The sequence below is a fragment of the Erythrolamprus reginae genome, chromosome Z (assembly GCF_031021105.1).
Source record: "Erythrolamprus reginae isolate rEryReg1 chromosome Z, rEryReg1.hap1, whole genome shotgun sequence".
NCBI classification, from domain to species: Eukaryota; Metazoa; Chordata; class Lepidosauria; order Squamata; family Dipsadidae; genus Erythrolamprus; species Erythrolamprus reginae.
The window spans coordinates 133,120,377-133,143,863 of NC_091963.1; the positions used below are offsets into that span (position 1 = coordinate 133,120,377).

General features: G+C 41.6%; 1 protein-coding gene across 1 annotated transcript in view; it reads left to right on the plus strand.

Annotated features, from left to right (window-relative positions):
• Positions 1-2,006: 2,006 nt before the first annotated feature.
• SHISA7 (shisa family member 7) overlaps positions 2,007-23,487 on the plus strand; it is a 31,205-nt gene continuing 9,724 nt past the window's right edge. Inside the window, exons 1-3 of the mRNA XM_070726474.1 lie at positions 2,007-2,653; positions 12,767-12,921; positions 15,432-15,497. Of these exons, the coding sequence (XP_070582575.1) occupies positions 2,103-2,653; positions 12,767-12,921; positions 15,432-15,497 (772 nt within the window). The 5' untranslated portion in view covers positions 2,007-2,102. The remainder of the gene's footprint in view (positions 2,654-12,766; positions 12,922-15,431; positions 15,498-23,487) is intronic.

Genomic DNA, 23,487 nt, shown 5'->3' on the forward strand with positions numbered 1-23,487 from the left:
ATGAACTATTCAATCATTATGAAATTGGAGGGCAAGAGTTGCTATCTTGGCTGTGAGCTGAGATCAGCCACTTTGAAATGACGCAATTCAGATTTGTTAAACCAGAGTTCTCATCCTGGATGATCTCAGATTGAGGGAACCTAGCATACATTTTAAGACAGATGTTGATTTGGAAAACTTATCCTCAGCAGTTGCTCCTGATGGCTCTATCGTAGCTTTCTCCAACTTGATGCCCTGCGACATGCCTTTTGGGGAGGTTGAGTCCCAAGATTTATGGAAGAAACTAGAGAAGGGTCCTCGATTTACAAGATTTAGTCACCCTTCAAAGCAGTAATGAGGAGCCAAAATTTTTACTGCCACACTGTGGGGTGTGGCTTATTTTGTGGGTGTGGCTTGATGGTTATGTGACTGGGTAGGAGTGGCTTGCCGGCCACGTGACCAGGTGGGAATGGCTTGAACGATCATCATCGTTCAAGTGAACTGTTAAGACCTCACCAGTGTCGTTCGCTGGGGTGACAATTTGTTTCGCGTTGCCCACGCTCTCCTTCCTGGATCGCCCCCCTGCCTCAGACTGGGTAGCTAGGCAAACGGGTACCGATCAGCTGTTGAGAAAATAAGGGGGAGGAAATGGCCCCCCTGCAACACCTGCCGGTGCTGGTCTCCCTGCCGCTTTCCGAGGAGGAGGAGGAAGATGGGAGGGGGGGATGGTCAGCTAGAGCTGGGTACACAGCTTCATTTCCACTGGTGGAACTAAGTTCCACCCCATCCAGCCTGCCGCCCACCCCTGCTTCAAAGTTACCACGACTTTGACTAAATGGGAGTCCCATGGAATTGGGCGACATAGAAGTCAAATAAATTAAATTAAATTAAATTACACCGGCACTGGTGTACTTATGACCGTGTTTTGCAGTTAGCAACCTTTGCAACATCCCCATGATCCAAAATTCAAGGAGAAATGGAGGGACAGAGGAAGGAAGGACTGTTTTTTTGGGGGTATTTTTTTTATTTTTCTCTTAACATACATTCAAAGAATACAGTATACCATCTAATTTTCCATGAATAAAATGCGGTATTTTGTTAGTAACTAATATCAATCATCAAAAAAGTTGCAAAAGTTTTTTTTTCTAATTTTGTCATCCAGTTACATTCATTTTTTAAATTAAATTCCCTCCTTAATGTTCCTTCAAAAAGTATAACACCAATTATTTTTCTAACTTATTAACCATTATGCCAAAGTGCTTCCTTCTTTCTTTATATATTTTTCTATAAGCCAAGAAAACCTTGTATAGCCAATCAGATGTTAACAAAAGAAAATTAAAAACAAAACATAAACATATATGAATTTCAGACTTCTTCCCCCCCTCTAAATAGTACATTCCCATTTTGTTTTTTACTTTAAGATAAGGTATGTGCAGTGTGCATAGAGATTTGTTCATAGGTTTTTTTATATAGTCCGGCCCTCCAACAGCCCGAGGGGCAGTGAACTGGCCCCCTGTGTAAAAGGTTTGGGGACCCCTGCTCTATAACCTTCATTGTGTATTATTGTATATTGGACAAAATAAATGAATGAATGAATGAATGAATGAATGAATGAATGAATGAATGAATGAATGGTGTACTTATGACCGTGTTTTGCAGTTAGCAACCTTTAGCAACCTTTGCAACATCCCCATGATCCAAAATTCAAATGCTTGGCAAACTGGTTCATATTTATGACGGTTGCTATGTCCCAAGGCCATGTAATCTTTTTGTGACTTTCTGACAAGCAAAGGCAATGGGGAAACCAAATTAATTGAACAACTGGTTTACTGACTTATCAACTACACTGATTCACTTAACAATTGTAACAAAAATGGATCAAAACTCACTTTAACAACTGCCTCCACTTAAAAACAGAAGTTTTGGGCTCAAGGGTTGTCATAAGTTGATGTCTACCTGTATCAAATTGAGTATTTTGCATTCACTCCACCGGGCTTTTCTTAACACTCCTTTCTTTTTCTTTACAGGGTTTGCTTCCTTGATCTCTTTTATACACTTTCTAAAAGGCCCCCCACATTGGCCAGCCTGGCTTGAGCGTCTCAGCCCCATACCTTCCCCCCATCATGCATCAATTGCTGACGGTCATGCTCTATGCATCCCTTGAAGCCCTGGCCGGGCACACGGCCTTAGCTGTAGTTCAGGCACCACATTATTCAAACCAGAGTTGGGGACTTCCCAGCCTCCTAGCCCACCTGAAGCGCTTGACCTCACCAAACTCTAACTCAACCACGAGCACAAGCAGCAAAGCCCGGCCTTCTGAAACATGCCAAGGCTACTATGACGTCATGGGGCAATACGATGCGACCTTCAACTGTACTACAGGAGGTTACCGGTACTGCTGTGGCACCTGCCAATACCGCTTCTGCTGTGATGATCGATCCAGGAGGCTGGAGCAAGGGAAATGCCGTGACAGCCCCCAGTGGTTTGCAACCACCATTGCCGGCACAGCCACGAATGGGCCCGATCTACCCAACGGTAGCAAACAGCAGAGCAACAGCACCGTGTATGTCATCTGTGGCGTCATCAGCTTCACCTTTGCCGTGGGCGTCGGGATCAAGTTCTTTTTCAGCAAAGCCTCTAGGAGACCCCACGGGAGAGAACTCAACGTGCCCAGGTAAGGATATGAGCAGTGGAGAGGGACCCACAAGGATTGACGCCCATTGATGGAGGGGTAGATACTACCCTTGAGGTGCTTCACACACAAATAATTCCCTCAACACTGCCAAACCCTTTACTAAGTCTGCACTTCTATTTCTACTAGTTTTTTCTCATCATTCCTATCATCCTTTTCCTCCCACTTAGACTGTATGACTGTAACTTGTTGCTTGTATCCTAAGATTTTATTAATATTGATTGTTTCTTCATTGCTTTTTTGACCCCCTATGACAATCATTAAGTGTTGTACCACATGATTCCTGACAAATCTATATTTTCTTTTATGCACACTGAGAGCATATGCACCAAGACAAATTCCTTGTGTGTCCAATCACACTTGGCCAATAAAATTATTCTATTCTGTTCTATTCTATTCTATTCTTCCAAACCTAAAGGGTCTCCAGATTAGGGTTCAATGCAAAATAGGTTTCCTACCAGTGCGGTTGCGCAATTTGCGCACGACAGGTCTAGTGCTGTCTTTGCTGGTATGTACACGTTGCCATCTTTTTTTCCTAATTATTTTTGCTGTCTAAGCATGTGCAAAAGGAAAATAATCCCTTGGTGCATACATGGAAGCTCCTGCGAGGAGACATGCGCGCAACATCACAATGCACACACAGTACACCAGTAGGGTGGTAAGAGGAACCCCGTCCCTGGTTCAATGGGATGTATTTTCACTTGCTGCTAAATCTAGGCACAACTGGAAAGACTACAGTGATCCCTCAATTATTGCGAGGGTTCTGTTCCAAGACCCCTCGCGATAATCGATTTTTCGCAATGTAGGGTTGCGGAAGTAAAAACATCATCTGCGCATGCGCGCCCTTTTTTTCATGGCCGCGCATGCGCAGATGGTGGAGTTTGCGTGGGCGGCGGGGAAGACCCAGGGAAGGTTCCTTCGGCCGCCCAGCAGCTGATCTGCTCGGTAGCGCAGCAGCAGCGAGCAGATGAAGATCGGGGTTTCCCCGCCGCCCACGCAAAGGGGGAAACCCCGATTTGGCTCCTCGCTGCTACCGCGCTGCCGAGCAGATCAGCTGCTGGGCGGCCGAAGGAACCTTCCCTGGGTCTTCCTCGCTGATGCCCCCAGCTCGCCCGCCCGCCGCCCGCCAGCAAGAGGGGGAGAGATAGAGAAAGAGAGAAGGAAAGAAAGAGATGAGAGAGGGAGGAAGAGAGTGTGAGAGAGGAAGAAGCAAGATAAAGAGAGAGAGAAAGAAAGATGAGAAAGGAAGGAAGAGAGTGATGTCATCGGGTGGGAAAAATCGCGATATAGCGTTTCGCGAAGAACGAGATCGCGAAAATCGAGGGATCACTGTATTGCAACTATTGCAAGGCAGCCTGTTTGTCTAATTTAGGGAGGCCAATATTTCCCACTTGCATTATCTGTAGCTTTTCAAGATGTAAGGAACTGTCTCTTTCATCACATATTATTCAGTTACTTTAACTTGAGACAGTTGGCTTTCAACATTGTGCCCTGTCTCAAATCTGTAATCTCTTCCACAAATCAAGGATTTGCAATGAGCTGTGAGAATAATCTTGAGGAAGAAGTGAAAAAGCTGCCAACCAGGCAATAGTCAGATAAAAGAAATTGAGTATTTTCTCTCGATCTTGGCACTTTTAAAAGGTGGGTTTCAGCATCCAGAATTCCCTAGTTTGCTAGTTTCAGGCTGGCTGGGTGTTCTGGGAGTTGAAGTCTTCACGTCCTAAAGCTGTCATAGTTAAGAGACACCGATCTATAGGCTCAGAGAAGTAGGGCTGAAAGAACTAATATTTTCTAGAGCAAAAATTGATATTCTTGAGATGTATTGGGTTACAAATGGTATCATCCTACACAGCTGCAAGTGAGGTACCTATCGTATGTAGTGAGGAATAGAACAGAACAGAACAGAATTCTTTATTGGCCAAGTATGATGGAACACACAAAGAATTTGTCATTGGTGCATATGCTCTCAGTGTACATAAAAGAAAAGATACAACACTTCATGATTGTCAAAGGGTACAAATAGGTAATTGGGGAACAATCAAATATTAATATAAATTGTAAGGACACAAACAACAAATTACAGTCATACAGTCATAAGTGGGAGGAGATGGGTGATGGGAATGATGAGAAGACGAATAGTATTAATGGTAGTATTAGTAATAATATTGCATTAATAGACTAATGCAGCCTTAGTGAATAGTTTGACAGTGAGAGGGAAATATTTGTTTAGCAGAGTGATGGCAAAACTGTTCTTGTGTCTAGTTGTCTTGGGGTGCAGTACTCTATAGTGTTGTTTTGAGGATAGTGGTTGAAACAATTTATGTCCATGATGTAAGGGGTCAGTAAATATTTTCACCGCCCTCTTTTTGACTCGTGCAGTATATACCAGTAGGTCCTCAATGGAACGCAGGTTGGCAGTAATTGTTTTTTCTGTAGTATATACACTCTAATGGTTATTCCTTATTGTAGGTGATAGCAAAGCCAACAATTTTTTGCCAACTGAGTGGACTTGCTAGAAAATTCCCCAGAACTTTGTGCAAGATGTCCAAACCTCTGTGTTACAACACAAAGAGTCATGAAAGTGTAAAGTATAAAGAAAAAATTGATAACTGTAATTCCGAACAATAGACAAGCAGGTAATGGGATTGGATTAATCATTTAATGAACAAGTTGCTGTCTCCTTCTTTGTGGCAGTGTCAAGGAATTGTGCAGTAGGTATCCGAATAAAGTCAAGAGACGCTGACACGAACTTATAGTTTTATATAAATAGATCTATTTTAAATCATTATATGCAGTGAGCTAGATAGTAAGGCACATCACTACATCATGTGGTAAATTGTCAGATCAATCACAAAACAGCCTATAGATAAGAAAAAGACAGGAAAAATGGAACCTCCCCCATTACACCCAGTAACCAATCATAATGTAGATTGCCTCATGCAGAAACACACACTTTTTTTTGGTTAAAATTTTTAACTTTTTCTCCACAATTTCCATATATATATATATGGATAAAGCTGATACAGGAGATGAGCCTGTAGCCTAGAGGCTAAGGCCTCTGCCTTATAAAGTAGAGCCCCAGGTTCAAATCCCAGTAAGGGTATGGCTACATGATGAAGGAAAATAAGCCCAAAATAGATTTATAGTAGTCTTCTTTCCTTTTCATTATCAGCAAAAATCTCTCTCTCTCTCTCTCTCTCTCTCTCTCTCTCTCTCACACACACACACACACACACACACACACACAAATATATATCTACGAAAATTGGTAGCAACAGGGGTTGTTGATTTTCTTAGTAAGTACTTGTTTTTCAATAAATTGTTATGATGTCTGGCTTGGTGCAGTGTAACACTTGTTTGGCTGTTGTGTTCCATAGTACCTTGTGGAACTTGGGGTGCTGCCCTCTTTGCATAAGGACATCTAGTTTATATGGTGAGATCTATAGGTTGCAGTCCTTAGTTTGTAGCCTGCAGTCAGAAGTGGTAAGATTGTCCCAGCTATGTGATATAATGCAATTATGTGTGCACCCTCCACTTCCTCAGCTCCTCCTACCCCCAAGGAGAAGGATTGTGTGGACAACTGTTGTTTCAGGAAGATTACGTGCAGTGGAGCACAGACATAGTAATTTTGATCTCTGCGGATTTAAATGGTAAGGATGTTGCAGATATTAGCGAGGCCCCTCAGGTGGAGGATGAGGGGATGTTCCAAGGGGAAGTTGTTGTAAGTGAGCTGCATAGTGTTACCAAACCATCAGGTGCAATTAGTAGAAATAAAAAGAGGATGCATTTACTTGTGGATGACTCAACTATCAGAGGTGTTGATTTGAGACAGAGTAAGGATGTAGTGAAGCTGATGAGGTGTCTCCTAGGGGTCACTGCCAGCCAGTACAGGAGGCAGATTACAAATATTGTCAAGGCTATAAGAAAAGTTAATAATGTTGATGTGGTGGTGCATCTTGGCACAAATGATTTGTCCGAGAGAAATGTTAATCTAGTAAAAAGAGATTTCCAATGTCTTAGCGTGGAGCTGGGCAGAATAACTGATTCAGTGACTTTCTCTGAGGTGTCACCAGTTTGTGGTCAAGAGGATAAAACAACTTGTATCACAGAGTTTAATGTGTGGTTAAGGCAGCGGTATAAAGCTGAAAGTTTTGGCTATGTTAGTCATGATGTTAATAGGTGGTCTAATAGGAAGTTGTTTAAGAGGGATGGTTTGCATCCATCATACAGAGGTACCCAGGTGCTTGGTGAGATGTTCAGAACCTTTTTTGGACAGGCATTTAAAGTAGGTAAATGGGACAGAGATGTAACTGATGTGGATAATTTCTGTCCCCAACCAATGAGGATAAATCAGTTTGTTGAAGTTTATGAAAAGGTAGCTATAAATGAAATAGATGTAGTTGTTGATGATAGGGGCAAACAAATAATGATAATAATGTTCTTCGTGTAATGTGCACGAATGCTCGAAGCTTGAGCAAAAAGCTCTGTGAGTTAATGGCCATAATATCTAGAGATAATTTGGATCTGGTTGCCATAACTGAGACATGGTTTAAGGACTCCAATGAATGGGAAATATCCATACCAGGATATACATTGTATAGGAAGGTTAGAGTAAAGAGAAGGGGAGGTGGAGTAGTCATGATGTTAAGGAAAGTCTAAAAGATACACTAATTCAAAATACATGTAAAGAGCTGGAGACTCTCTGGGTTTGCACGCAAACTAAAGAGTGTTGTGTCATTAGAATTGGGGTGATTTATAGGCCTCCACGGCAATCTGAAGATTATGACAACAAGATGGTGGATTAAATAACCCAAATAACAGTAAAGGGAGATATTGTGGTTATGGGTGATTTCAACATCCCAGACATTGACTGGAATATCCCTAGTGCCCTTACATGCAAAAGTAAGAATATGGTAGTGGCCCTTACAGGAGCAGCTCTGGCACAGCTGGTTAAGACACCAATTAGAGGGGAAAATAAATGTGGGAGAAAATTTAGGTTGCAGTGACCACCTATGTTTGTGGTTTGATGTAAAAACTGATTGTGAGCAATCTTATACTAGAACCAAAGTATTGGATTTGAGAAAAACAAATTTCAATGAAATTGGGGAATACTGTATTTAAATAATGAATTAAAGGGGGGGGGGTTAAAACGGCAGAAGCAAGCGCCCAGTGGACTGTATTAAAGAAGGCCATCTAAAAAGCCACTGGACTGTATGTAAGGCAAATAACTAAAGGTAAAAGGAAGAAGAAACCACTATGATTTAGTAATGATGTAAGGGCTGTAGTCAATGAAAAGAAGTCTGCCTATAGGAGGTATAAAAATTCTGGAAGTATAGCTGACAAAGAGGTGTCTAAAATGAGACAGAATGAGACAGAAGGAGGCAAAACAAATAATATATGCTGCTAAAGCCTCAAAAGCAGAAGAAATTGCCAAATCTGTAAAGAAGGGGGATAAAACCTTCTTCAGATATATTAGAGATAGAAAGAAGAAAAACTGTAGCATCACAAAGCTTAGTACTGGGGATAATACATACATTGATGGGAATAAGGAGGTCGACCATTTGAATAGCTACTTCTGTTCTGTTTTCTCAGAAGGCAACTTACAATATAATACTATGGGTGGATATAGCATTGCTTCCAGCTGTACGGATTCAGCTTCAGTGATCTCAGAGGCCAAGGTCTTAGAACAACTTGAACAATTAAAGACAAATAAGGCAATGGGTCCAGATGGCATCCACCCCAGATTTCTTAAAGAACTCAGATATGTGATTGCTACCCCCTGACTGATTTGTTTAATCAATCCCTTTTAACAGAAGATGTTCCTGATGATTGGGAAATGGTCAGTGTTGTGCCTATCCACAAGAAGGGCAGTAGAGAAGAAGCTAGTAACTACAGGCCAGTTAGCTTGACATCAGTTACAGTTAAAATGATGGAGACTATTCAAAAAGAGGATAAATCAGCACCTAAAAACCAATATTACTACTACTACTACTACTATTATTATTATTAATATTAATATTAATATTATTTATTAGACTTGTATGCCACCCCTCTCCGAAGACTATGGGACCCAAACCAGCATGGCTTTACTGAGGGCAAAACATGTCAGACTAATCTCATTGATTCCCTTGATTATGTCACAAAGGTGTTGGATGAAGGTGATGCCATGGGTGTTGCCTATCTGGATTTCAGCAAAGCCTTTGATATGGTTCCACATAAAGAGCTGATAGATAAGTTAGTGAAGATTGGACTTAATCCCTGGATTTGCAGCTGGCTGAAGCATAGATATCAGTGGGTTGTTGTTAATGGAGAGTATTCTGAGCAGAGCCTAGTTACAAGCGGTATGCCACAAGGGTCTGTTCTGGGTCCTATTCTTTTTAATATGTTTGTGAATGACATAGGGGAAAGTGTGGTAGGGAAGGTTTTCCTATTTGCCGATGACTCTAAAGTGTGCAATAGGGTTGATATTCCTGGAGGTGTCTGTAATATGGCAAATGATTTAGCTTTACTAGATAAGTGGTCAAAGCAATGGAAACTGCAGTTTAATGTTTCCAAATGTAAAATAATGCACTTGGGGAAAAGGAATCCTCAATCTGAGTATTGTATTGGCAGTTCTGTATTAGCAAAAACATCAGAAAAGAAGGATTTGGGGGTAGTGATTTCTGACAGTCTCAAAATAGGTGAACAGTGCAGTCAGGCGGTGGGGAAAGCAAGTAGTAGCTAGAGGTATAACAAGCAGGAAGAGGGAGATTGTAATCCCTCTGTATAGAGCGCTGGTGAGACCACATTTAGAATACTGTGTTCAGTTTTGGATCTACAAAATGATATTGATAAAATTGAACGGGTCCAAAGACGGGCTACAAAAAAGGTCTTAAGCATAAAACTTATCAGGAAGGAATTAATGAACTCAATCTGTATAGTTTGGAGGACAGAAGGGAAAGGGGGGACATGATCGAAACATTTAAATATGTTAAAGGGTTAAATAAGGTTCAGGAGGGAAGTGAACACAAGAAGAAGGGGGCACAATCTGAGGTTACTTGGGGAAAAGATTAGAAGCAACGTGAGAAAATATTATTTTACTGAAAGAGTACTAGATGTTTGGAACGAATCCACAGTACAGTAAATCCACAGTAACTGAATTTAAACATACCTGGGATAAATATATATCCATCCTAAGATAAAATACAGGAAATAGTGTAAGCGCAGACTAAATGGACCATGAGGTCTTTTTCTGCCATCAATCTTCTATGTTTCTATGTTTAATGCATATACCCTAAAGCAGTGTTTTTCAACCAGTGTGCCGTGGCACACTAGTGTGCCGTGAGACATGGTCAGGTGTGCTCAGAGAGAGAAAGAAAATAAGAGAGAGAAAGAAAGAGAGAGAGAGAAAAAGAAAGCAAGAGAGAGAGAAAGAAAGCAAGAAAGAGAAAGAAAGAAAGAAAGAAAGAGAGAGAAAAAGAAAACGAGAGAGAAAGAGAGAGAGAGAAAGAACAAGAGAGAGAAAGAGAGAGAGAAAGAAAGAGAAAGAGAGGGAGGGAAGGTGGGAGAGAGAAAGACATAGAGGGAGGTAGGGAGAAAGAGAGCAAAAAAGAGAGGAAGGAAGAGAGAGAGAAAGAAAGGGATGGAGAGAGAGAAAAAAGAAGGGAGAGAGAAATAGAGCGAAAGGGAGGAAGAGAGAGAGAAAAAAATTGTCCAAACTTTTTTTAGGCCCCCCCCCCCCCCCCCCACTCAATGTGCCCCAGGGTTTTGTAAATGTAAAAAATGCGCCATGGCTCAAAAAAGGTTGAAAATCACTGCCCTAAAGTATATCGGTAACATACACAATTATATAGACTTAATCCCATCATTCTTAAATCAATATCCTATTTTGCACCTATTTTATACTACTGTTCGTCAATCTGTTTTTCTTCATTTCTTTACACTCCCCTCCCTCTGTCTCTATCTCCTCCTCCTTCCTTCTTCCTTCTTCTCTCCCCTTCCTACTTCTCTCCATACCTCTCTTTTCCCTTCACCTTCAACTTCCCCCCCTTCCCTTTCCCTGAGTGATTCTTATCCTAGTTCATCTCATATTTAACAGCCCGATAACATATTCCCATGCATTTATAAACTGTCGGTGTCTCTTCTAAATTAATTATTTTTATAGCATTTCTATAAATGTAATTCTTTATTCTGGGTATATGCTATTAATCTAATGCTGCTTCTTCAGAATCTAATTTTGTCCTCTGGGTCTACCACCATTTATTCTCCATTTCCTTCTTTTATGGTCATTCTAATTTAATTTCTAAGTATATTCATTTTCTAGCCAATTATAAAACTTCACCGGAAATCCTCCCTCTCTAACCCAAGGGTGTCAAACTTGCAATGTCATGTTGCTGACACATGACGCATCACAACATTTTTCCTGTACACAGAGCTGGGGTAAGGGTGGCTTGCGCATGAAACCTCTGGACCACGGGCTGCCATTTTGACACCCATGCGTCCAACCAATCAGCTACCACTGTGTGTACTGGTCCATTATCCACTTAACTGTTCCAGCTGTTAAATTAAATATCTTAATTCAGTTCTTCACATTTGAAGCTTCCCTACTTGACTTTGGTCCTCCAAGCGAAGTATAGTCACTTCCAGAACATGTCTCCTCTACAGGAAGTCCTCAAGTTACGACCCACAGTTGAACCTAACATTCATGTTGCTAAGCAAAACATTTGTTCAGTGAGTTTATCCCATTTTATGACCTTTCTTGCCACAGTTGTTAAGCGAATCATTGTATTTGTGAAGTTGGTTATTAAATGAATCTGGATTCCCCACTGACTTTGCTTGCCAGAAGATCACAACAAGGGGATCACATGACCCATGGACACTACAACTGTCATAAATATGAGTCAGTTGCCAAGTGTCTAAATTTTGATCACATGACCATGGGTATATGCAATAGTCGTAAGAGTGAAAAATGGTCATACGTCACTTTTTCCAGTGCCATTGTAACTTTGAATGGTCACTAAATGAACTGTTGTAAATCGAGGACTACTTGTATTTTTTACCCAAAGCATTGCTGTTTTTAAAAGCTGTTCAAGTGTGTCTGTCGCTTTTTTCATGCGATGCTTGAGACTCGACACAGTACTAGACATAGAAAAGTCTAGGCCAGTGATGGCAAACCTTTTTTTCCTTGGTGTCGAAAGACTGTGCACGCATGCTATCGCGCATGTGTGAGTGCCCACACCCATAATTCAATGCCTGGGGAGGGCGAAAACAGCTTCTCCCATCCCCCCGGAGGCACTATGGAGGCCGGAAACTGCCTGTTTCCCAACTTCTGGTAGGCCCAGTAGGCTCGTGTTTCACCCTCCCTAGGCTCCAAAGGCTTCTCTGGAGCCAGGGGACGGTATAAATGCCCTCCACCCCACACACACCCCGGAGGCTCTCTGGAACCCAAAAACACCCTCCCAGAGCCTCTGTGAGAGCCAAAAATCAACTGGCCGGCACACACATGCACATTGGAGCTGAGCTAGGGCAAGAGCTTGCGTGCCACAGATATGGCTCCATATGCCACCTGTGGCACCCATGCCATAGGTTCGCCATCACTGGCCTAGAACTTGAATTTGTTTCTATTTAAAACCGCCCTTAACATGTATTTTTGATAACAACACCGTATTGCTACAACACAGGGAGGGTGGAGGCCCTGTTTCCTCCCAGGAGATTCCTAGAGAGGCTCCACAGAGGCTTTTCCCCGCCTTTTCCGGCCCTGTTTCCTCCCAGGAGATTCCTAGAGAGTTTATAGTTTATAGTTTATTAGATTTGTATGCCGCCCCTCTCCGAAGACTCAGGGCGACTCGGGGAGGCCCCACAGAGGCTTCTCCCTGCCTTTTCTGGTTACAGTTTTGGAGACTCAGGTTTGTAAGTGGAAAATGGTTCTTGAGAAGAGGCAAAAAAATCTTGAACACCCAGTTCTTATCTAGAAAAGTTCGTAAGTAGAGGCGTTCTTAAATAGAGGTACCACTGTAGTTAAATTGCACATTCCAGGTTCCTCAACAGAACCTATGTGTATACTTTATAATTTCCGTTCCATGAATATTTGCCTGTGTTTTTTTTTTCCCTGGTCAGGGCTTTGGTTGATATTCTCAGGCATCAAGCAGGCACCACCTCGTGTTCTGAGCGCAACAACAGTCTTGTGATGAACTCAAACTTCCAAGACAATGGTTCAGCTCGTCCTCCGAAGAATCTGTACAACGCGGTGAAACCTTCCAAAAGTAGTCATGGTAAGAGTGGGGCTGCCGGGTAAGAGAGTGGCTTTCAATCTAGACACTGAATTTCTGACTTTATCGGGGGCTTACCTTGTCCAAAGGTAATTTTACAGTGATCTTACCCTTTATTTTGTTGACTTGAGCAGACCAGTGATTTGATTCTGTCACTGGTTGTTTTAACTATTGGGAAAAGGCAAGGGTGAAATTTAATTTTTTTCCCCTACTGGTTCTGTGGGTGTGGCTTGGTGTGTGTGGCGGGGGAAGGATATTGCAAAATCTTCACTCCCACGCCACTCCCATTTCTGCTACCGGTTCTCCAGAACCTGTTATAACCTGCTCAATTTCCCCCCTGGGGAAACAACTTATTGGCTTCTAAACAGCAAAAAATAATGCTACAACAATTACCTAACAAAGCACAACGGTGGCGCAGTGGTTGGAGTGCAGTACTGCAGGCTACTTCTGCTATCTGCCGGCTGCCTTCAATTTGGCAGTTCAAATCTCACTAGGCTGTAGGTTGACTCGGCCTTCCATCCTTCCGAGGTGGGTAAAATGAAGACCCAAATTGTTGGGGGCAATATGCTGATTCTATAAACTACTTAGAGAAGGCTGTAAAAGCAGTGTAAAACAGTCTTAAGTGCTATTGCTATCTTGCTTCTTCTATTTTCAAATAATAATAACCATCATCATCCAAGACATACTATGAAATTCCAATGGTATGATCTAAAAGTGAAGATGCAATAAGGCAGCGTTTTTTCAACCTTGAAGATATGTAGGCTTCAATTCCCCCAAAAGCTGGCTGAGGAATTCTAGGCAGTTGAAGTCTACCCATCTTCAACTTGTCATGATTGAGAAACACTGCAATAAGGGGTCTCAAGTCCAGGCATAGTAATGTGAACAGCTTGGTCTTTGTTTCTTAAATTCTCAATTAGGCTGCAAAAGTTCTAATGAAAATAATTTGCATCAGGAATAGTGTGAGTGACACAGCTTGGTTTCTAAACTAAGAAGAAGCTTCAAACTGGCTAATGGTCAGAAGAATTCTTAGTCCATTTTACAGCCTTGTAATCCACTTGGCTGAAATGCCAAACCATGGTGTGTACAAACAGAAATATCCACAAATAGGTCATGAGATTTGATCCAACTCCACCTTGCAAAGAACGGAAAAGTTGTCAAGACAGAAAACACAGGTTTCAAGAAACATTCTCCTGGATGTTGGCTCACACCATTGAATCAAACTTACCATCAAAGAAGTTTTTTTTAAAAAAAGGTAAAAGTTTCATTATTAGTCTCTGTAGATCTGGCACTTCCATTTTTGGAGTCTAAGTTCTGTTGAAAATAAATATTGGTTATTAAGATCCAAATGGAAAATCTTTTCAAACCTCTTTGGATAAAACAAAGTTAGATAAATATTACTGAGAGTAGACAATGCAGTACACTTTCCTAGAACCACTGAGATAACTTTTTGCCAACTCCCAGCACTCTCCTGCCCCCTGTGTTTTGTCTCCATCCTGTCTCCAGGTCTGCCCCCACTGCCATTTCCCACCAGGAGTATCTCGTGCTAACTTCTCCAAGTTGGAGGTTGCAGCGTTTAAATTATATATGTATCAGCAGCAGGAACTAAGAAGCAAAAAAACCGAGGAAACAGCCTGTTTGCCATGACAACCAGTTCTAGCTGTCTGGTTGTCTTTGTGCGGGCTCAAACATTAATATTAGGGTAGTGAGGAGGGGGAGAGAATTGCATTCAGACACGAAATTGCTCCTTTTCTAGGCGAAAAGAAAAGGAAAGTGAGGTTTTTCTGATCAAGGGCATTGCACTTTCTTCTCAGAGGTGTTAAGAGTCCAGCCAGGTAAACGACTATAATCATTCTAATAGCAAACTCAGGTAGTGATTGTAGAAAAGACTAACCCAAACAGGGGAAGATGATAGAAAGGGCGTCAGCATGCACAGGAGAGCCCTTTGCAGGAGATGGGAGTGGGTGAGTGTAAAATCTGCTATCCAGGTGCCGAAAAAAACATCCCGATACTGTTCCTTGTTTTCTGTGTCTTTGTCTTCTCTTTGTCTAACCTGTTTGAAAAATCACAGTAAGAGAAAATGGAAGAGAGAACGCTAGAACCCCCCAAAAAATCTAGGAGTCGTAGAAAGTTGTCCACTTTTTTCTCTCCACTGAGCTGCGTGCCTGTCATTGCTCTATAAACAGTGGAGTTTAGCTTTCTTTGGTGCCAGTGACTTCTGCAGATCACATTCCTCCAACACGTGCAATCTAGGAAAACAAGTTTCAGAAGGAGACCTAATAAGATCATTTCCCTTTTGCAGAGAGTGTTCTGAGCACTGCCATGTTTGGATGCAGACCAAAAGCTGCAAAGAGGAGGACCAAATGCGTTTGGGTCCTCTGATTTAAAGCAGGCGGGATTGGTACCCATATTCCAGAGCTGATGCTTGGAAAAAACCTGAATGAGATGACCTCTAGTGGCCGCCTGTGGGAACATACAGCGCGGCTCTATGCATGCTTCTCTTTTTTGCCTTGCAGATAATATGCATCACAATTATATCCATTTGAACATCAACAGCCCTAAACACCACACAGCCACTCTGGGTAAGTCTCCAGTGGCGTCTGATGCCTAGCTAGCCACTGACATAAACAAAAAAAAAAATGCAAAAAGTGTTGGGGGAGTCCCATCAAATCACTGATTCATTATATACCTTTTCATACATTTATCATTCATTTACACCCAGAGCAGTGTTTATTTGTTAATGGACTTATATATGCTGGTGCTACTTTTCAGCTGAAAAGTTCCCTAAAGTGATATACAACCTACGCCGTCTTTTACAACCTCAACCTCACCTCAATAGTGTATTTATGAGTCCTCAATTTTCTGCAATTTACTGGAAGAATAGGAAATTATTGTTGGTTATAGGTAACCAACAAAAATTTACCATAAGGCAGTGCTTTCCAAAGCTGGGTAAATTAGCCCAAATTGTGTAAAAAAAAAAATTTTCTTTGGATAACAGTATATGGACCCATTACTGATCACAGCAAGGTCACTTAAATTGACTTCAAGATTGCCACCTGTACTAAAATATATTGAAAAATACCCCTAAGTATTTCAAATTATGATGAAAAATCAGGGAAATTACCAATGGCAATTTAACGAAATGACATAAAGATAATTCAGTGGTATTGGTTTTATAATTCAGGTACTCTTTGAGTTACAACCACTTATTATTATTTTTTTTTATTAACTGAGCTTATATGTCGCCCACTTCCGAAGGACTCTGGATGGTTTCCAATTTGTTCAGTGACTGTTCAAATATTGGTGGACTTTCAGTAAGACTTTCTGACAAACAGTTTGGGGTAATAAAGGAAAAAGTTTGAAAGGCTCTGCCTTATACTGCATTTCTAATCTCATATACTGTTTTATTTTTTAAAAAAGCAGGCTTAAGAACTCCCCCTGCATCAAAAGGTGATTCTGATATAGGCAGTTTAATGCCCTTCCCTTTGTAATGTGGGTAGGTCATCAAATAGAGTAAGCAGAGTTGATTATGCATGTTGAGAATAGATGTCTGGTACAAACTGCGATGAAGAAAAGAATGACAAAATTGTAATGTCATGATCCAAATCTTGGCCTTTTCTATTTTTGACCCAATGACAGATGCAAATACTGTATGTAAGCCAAGGGATTTTGTGTTGTGACCATCATGATCCTTGTTTGTCATTCCCCTCTTTCTGTCCTCACAGGCACCTATTACTTGAAGCAGGAACTTAAACCAGTTATCCAGTTTTGAAGGTTACCATCCAAAAAGTTTTGAGGAGTTGAACTTAATTCCTGGAAACTAGATGGACAGGTCCATGTTGTTTTAACATAAATAGAGCTTTGTTGGATCTGAGCCCTGGCCAAATGAGTCCTGTAGTCATTTCTCATAGTTGCTACCCAACTGCACAAGGAAGTTTACTAATCTCCCAATACAGAGGTAGGCAAAGTTGGCTCTTTTATGACAGGTGGACTTCAACTCCCAGAATTCTTGAGCTAGCATGATTGGTTCAGGAATTCTGGGAGTTAAAGTCTACAAGTCATAGAAGAGCCAACTTTGCCTACCCCTGTCTCAGCAAATGGTCTTCAGAAGCAGTTCTATTCCCAACAAGGCAATTGATCCCCATGACTTCCATAAATTGATCTGACCTTTTTTTGAAGGCTAATAGGCTGCACCACACATCTTGTGGCAACAAATTCAAAAGTTGAATTGTATACAGTCAAAAACAAAAGGGCACTTTTTCAGGGGGAACATAAAAATGAGATGTATGGTTTTATACATTTAAATTAAGTTACAATTATTTTAAAATTACTTAAGAAAGAAATTAAGTCACCCTTATTAAAGGCATATGGTTGGGCTTTGTAAATCTGTTTACTTCTTTTTGCTCTAAATTGTTTTATTAAAATGTCAAGCAAATGCTTGTTAACAGAAGCCACTTCAAAAATGGAAGAAAATACTGGCCATTTTAATAATGATCAAATGGCCAATGTTTTTTTATTTTTTTTATTTTGTCCAATACACAATGAGGGTTTTATAATCTATGTACACATAGTAAAATACATGATGAAGGTTATAGAGGAGATACTCATAGTAAAATATATCTAAGAAATAATAGAAAAGAAGGTATAGTAATAGAACATATCAATGAAAGAATAGAAGAAGAGATATAGGAATAGAAGAAAGGTATAGGAGATATAGGAGAGCAATAGTATAGGGGACGGAAGGCACTCTAGTGCACTTGTACTCGCCCCTTACTGACCTCTTAGGAATCTGGATAGGTCAACCATAGATAATCTAAGGTTTAGTGCATGCCTCTACAGTACAACTACAAAGGAGGGGGGGAGTTAAGAGCATATGTGTATGTGTCTCCCTTTCCTCTAACAAACTCCTATTCAGACAGACACACACCCAATTATACACTTACGCATAGACACCCACACATGGCTACATCATGAAATAAGCGAAGCCAACACATATTGGGAGACAGGAAAAATGAGACAAGGAATATGCAAATTTATTGGATATCATCTATCTTCACTGACACCCATTCTAAGAGTGGAGGCCTGATCAATTTCACACCGTTGATCTGGTGCAAATGGGGACATTCAGAGGACCAAACTTGGTTTGCCTTTGCTGCTACTGCCTTATCCAAGCCAAGCCATGTTTGAGAAAGGAATCATCACGAAATGGCTCTACAGGGTAGTTTAATATGGTTTAAAATACAAAGAATCTTCAGCTACTCACCCCACCAGGGGAAAATATCCCTGGCATTGCTGCCAAAAAAATTAAGGTTGATCCTGTCCAGCCAAAACGTGTTATAGAATGAAAAGGCAAGCCACTGTGTCTGGAGTCTCCCTGGAGCAGTGTTTCCTCAATCTTGACAGATGAAACATGTGTGGACTTCATCTGCCAGAATTCGCTAGCCAACCCTGCTGGGAGTTGGGAGATGAAATCCACGCGTCTTAAAGTTACCAAAGTTGAGAAAACACTGCATTGGAAGCTATGTTCATCCAGAAGACTAGGTAGAAGCTGGCACAAAATGAAAGGGGCAGAGTTGTCTGCAAACATAGATCACACAATTTACTTCCTGCCTGCTACTCATGATGGCACAGAGAATGTGATATGAAAATTTTTATATTTTGCTTTTACTGCACTGGGAGCTGAGTTGTGATGAACTAGCATCATGTACAGTGGTGCCTCTACTTAAGAACGCCTCTACTCAAGAACTTTTCTAGATAAGAACCGAGTGTTCAAGATTTTTTTGCCTCTTCTTAAGAATCATTTTCTACTTAAGAACCCGAGCCCGGAAAAATTTCCCAGGAAATTTGAGAGTGGCATGAAGGCCTGGCCAGTTTCCTGCCATTCCCCCTTTAATCCTGGTCATCTCGGGCTTTTCTGGGCTGCTAGAGGAGCCTTTCGGTGGCGCTGAAGGAGGCTTTGGCAGTCCAGAGCGAACAAAGAATTTTCCTTTCTCTGGGCGCTTGGAGAGGGAATAAACTTCTGCCAGCGCCCAGAGAAGAGAAATACTTCCTTCGCTATGGGCAGCGACTGTCGTCCTCCTCTTCTTCCTCCTTGTTCTCCCACCCAAATTCCGAGCTTTTATTTCTTTCCTAATGGGTTTGCACACATTATTTGCTTTTACATTGCTTCCTATGGGAAAAATTGCTTCTACTTACAAACTTTTCTACTTAAGAACCTGGTCATGGAACAAATTAAGTTCTTAAGTAGAGGTACCACTGTATATGAATACTGTATTATTATTTCTAATGTTTTTCTAATATTTTTATTCATGTATATTAATATGATTATATCTTCACATACCTACATTATGTTCCAGACAACACAAATAATTAAAGATAAATAAAAAATAAATCGACTGCAATGGTCCTACAATGTAGGTCCAAAAGTGCAGAGCACTACTGTCAATATTACAATAGCTTAGAAATATTATAATTTACCTCCCTCTTCCCCAGATCCTATTCAAACCCTGAACCACTATTTCCTACAACTAACAATAGTAGTGAAAGGAAGATTTTGAATAGGAAATGGGTTTCAGGAATGATTAAACCAGTGATTTCCAACCTTTTTTTTGGCCATGCCCCTCCTAAGCATCCCTAAAATCCTTATGCTCTCCTCGCTGTGACATATAATTCTTACTATTCAAAAACGGAATACTCACGCAGAGGAAGCCTAATTAAAAATCAAATTGCTCCCCTTTGTGGGGCATGGGCCTCACCTTGGGAACCACTGGATTAAACCCTCCTATTCCTGTAGTACAATTCTATATAAAGGCCTCTTGTCCCACGCCTTCTTTTTCAGTGGAAAAAGGTATGATGAATGCTAAACTTTGGACACAAACAAATATTTAGGGTAACATGTAGTTTGGCTTTCCTGGAGGGACACAAAACCTATTCTAGCTGGTTTCTGGGATGATATGCAGAAACAGAGTGAATGCTAAATACTGTAAGTGTAAATGGTACAAGTGTTTCCACTGGTAAAATGGATGTAAAACACATGCAGGTAAAATCACAAGACGCATAATAAGGGCTGGGGCTTTGATTGCACAGTTGTGGTCAACTACAGTATTTTGATTTTCTACTCCCTCCTTGTTCACATCCCTGGAATGATAGGACTGCACAATCCTATACATGTTTTCAAAGGAGTAAGCCTCACTGAGTTGAATATTTCAAGCTACGTAAGTATGATACAATAGAGCAAGTACTTGGAATGTCACTGTGTGCCACTATAAGGCTAGTTGATGTCTTGACTTGTTTCTAATTTACAGCTTGTCGGTATTATTCTCTTTATGTATTTACAATTTACAATACTATTGTCAACATTGTGTTCTATTATTATTATAACATAAAAAAGATATTTTTCAGTAAATTGCATCACCCATTTCTTTTTAAACACCTATTTCATTTGTATTACAAATCTAAGTATCTAGTTATTTTGATATTGAGTACACAGAAAGTAAAGTAATATAGTTCTTTATATTTTCTTGAATTATAGACCTATTTTATAGTAGGTTTTGATATTTATTTTGTTTTAACCATTATGCCACCTATCCCATGCTTTATAGAAGTCTGATTCATCTTTATCCTGAAGTTCCATTAATAATTTATTCAGTTCAGCGCATTCTAAGATGTTCCTAACAACAGTTAACATGGTTGGAATTAAGTCCATTTTCCAGCTTTGTACATAATTCTGGTGGCAGTGGTGATATGGAATATTATATATCTGTCTTCTTTCGTAAAGATACCCAATAAGAATCACTCCAGTTTTAGGTCAATCTCTCAAGAAGTAATTTGTAATTTGCCGGCCCCCCCACAGAGAAGGCTTTTCACCTAGGCCCCAAGCGACATTGTTTAGTTGACAGGAGCTGGAGAAGGCCGACTCTGTGGGACCTAATCTGTTCTGACGGCGTGTCTCAACCGCCCGTAATTACAGGGTAATTAGTCCAGGAAGACACACACCACACGATAAAAGGAAAACCCCAAAGTCTTTATAAACTGAAAAATAGAAACAGCTCCCTTTTTAAATGTCAAAGGGATTTTCTGGTACACACAAGGCACAGGTTAAATGCAGTCCAATTGCTCACCCAATAACTGGGAAATTGAGTCCAATTCTAAAGTCCAGAGAGTCTACACACACAATCTTGAACAGCAAAAACCACGATCTTGACGAAACAATGAATCAGATAAACTGCCATGAGGCTAAAACACCAGGCTGCACTTTTATCTGTAGCACTAATTACAGAAGCCCCACCCAACCACAGGTGGCCTCATTTTCTCTTGTAATAATCCTTCAGTTGTTGTCTCCTATACATCACTCTACGCATGCATGAATGTGTCATTAATTCTTGTTCAGAATCCAAGATGATACAGATGACTGATCTCCTGGGCTGTCTGCCAAACTCCCCTCTTCCCTGTCACTCACGCTTCCTTGGTCAGAGGAGATTTCGTCGGCAGATTCTACTGGGAGCAAAACAGGCCTGTGGCATGTGGATGTCTCCCCCACATCCACCTCCACATTCCTTGGGGCAGGAGCTGGGCCAGAACTAACCACAACATAATCGAATGCTGGGATTCATGCGGCAGGAGGCGGTCCCACAAGTAATCTGGTCCGATGCCATGTAGGGCTTTATAGATCATAACTAACACTTTGAATTGCATCCGGAAACCAATTGTCAGCCAATGCAGTCCGCAGAGTGCTGAAGAAATAATGACATACCTTGGGAGGTCCATGACTGCTCACGCGGTTGTATTCTGCACAATTTGTAGTTTCCGAATGCTCTTCAGAGGTAGCCCCATGTAGAGAGCGCATTGCAGTAGTCAAACCTCGAGGTGATAAGGGCATGAGTGACTGTGAGTAGAGACTCCCTGTCCAGATAGGGCCGCACCAGGCAAATCTAGGCAAACTCCCCCCACGGCACAGCCGAAAGATGATGGTCCAGTATCAGCTGTGGATTGAGGAGGACGTTCAAATTGTGGACCCTCTCTGAGGGGGTCAAAAGTTCCTCCCTCTAGCATAATGGACGGACAGATGGAAGTGTCCTTGGGAGACAGAACTTACAGTCGCTCCGTCTTGTCAGGGTTGAGTTTGAGCCTGGCTTGATAGAATGATCCTTCTTTCATGGCAGTCAGAGCTCAGGGATAGAAATTAATCCCAGGTTTGTCTTAAGATCATTGATCCTGACAACCAAATTGCTTTTGCAGAAATGGGAAATGAGTCTGTAGCTTAGTTAGCCAAATGCCAAGGCTGGAGGGTTCCTTTGTTCAACCAAAGCTTGTTTCGTAGCCGTGGTTTGTACAGTTTGCTGCCTAACCTTTATGCCATATGGAGCTCAGCCTTGCCCAGCTTGTGGGTCTGAAAGAGCCGTATACTGAGATGAACTGGGGTTATGATGCTCTATGCCTAGAAGGAGTAGACTTCTTCTCTTGCAGTCGAGATAGTGATTCAGTGATGGGAGGATTGGAGTTTTTGGTATAGAACTTATTCTGGTTCATCTTTTAAAAATAAGATCAGGTCAGCCAACCTTTAGATTAATGATAGCTACCATTTTTCTTGTTGGGGGCCGAAAGTGTGTGCATGCAATGCACGCCAGCATGCCGACACATGTGCTGGCACCCATAAAATATGTGCATGACACCCCCAGGTGCCCTGCCCCTCATTCATACGCATGCAGCTCCCCCCTGCTCTCCTTCTGACCCCTACACATGCCCATGCAATCCCACCGCCCGGTTTTGCCCACCCCCCCTGCATCCTCCTGGAACCAGAAATGGGCCAGTGGCGAGGAGGACGTTTGCCCAGGTTCTCCTGGTGCACCAATTGTGGCCCTATTTGGACAGGGTCATTGCTCACAGTCACTCATGCCCTCATCACCTTGAGGTTCGATTACTGCAACGCTCTACGTGAGGCTACCTTTGAAAAGTGTTCGGAAACTTCAGATCGTGCAGAATGCGGCCGCGAGAGTCATCATGGGGTTTCCCAGGTTCGCCCATGTTTCTACAACACTGCGTGGCCTGCACTGGCTGCCGATCAGTTTCCAGTCACAATTCAAAGTGTTGGTTATGACCTTTAAAGCCCTACATGGCATTGGACCAGAGTACCTCCGGAACCGCCTGCTACTGCACGAATCCCAGCGACCGATAAGGTCCAACAGAGTTGGCCTTCTCCGGGTCCCGTCGACTAAACAATGTCATTTGGCGGGCCCCAGGGAAAGAGCCTTCTCTGTGGCGGCCCCAGCCCTCTGGAATCAGCTCCCCCCGGCGATCAGAACTGCCCCCACCCTCCTTGTCTTTTGTAAATTACTCAAGACCCACCTATATCGCCAGGCATGGGGGAACTGAGACACCTTCCCCAGGCTTTTATATTTTATGTTTGGTATATATGTGTTGTTTGGTTTTAAATGATAGGGTTTTATATGTCTTTTTCTCTTTTAATATTAGATTTGTTCCACTGTAACATTGTTTTTATTATTGTTGTGAGCCCCTCCGAGTCTTCGGAGAGGGGCGGCATACAAATCTAATAAATTATTATTATTATTATTA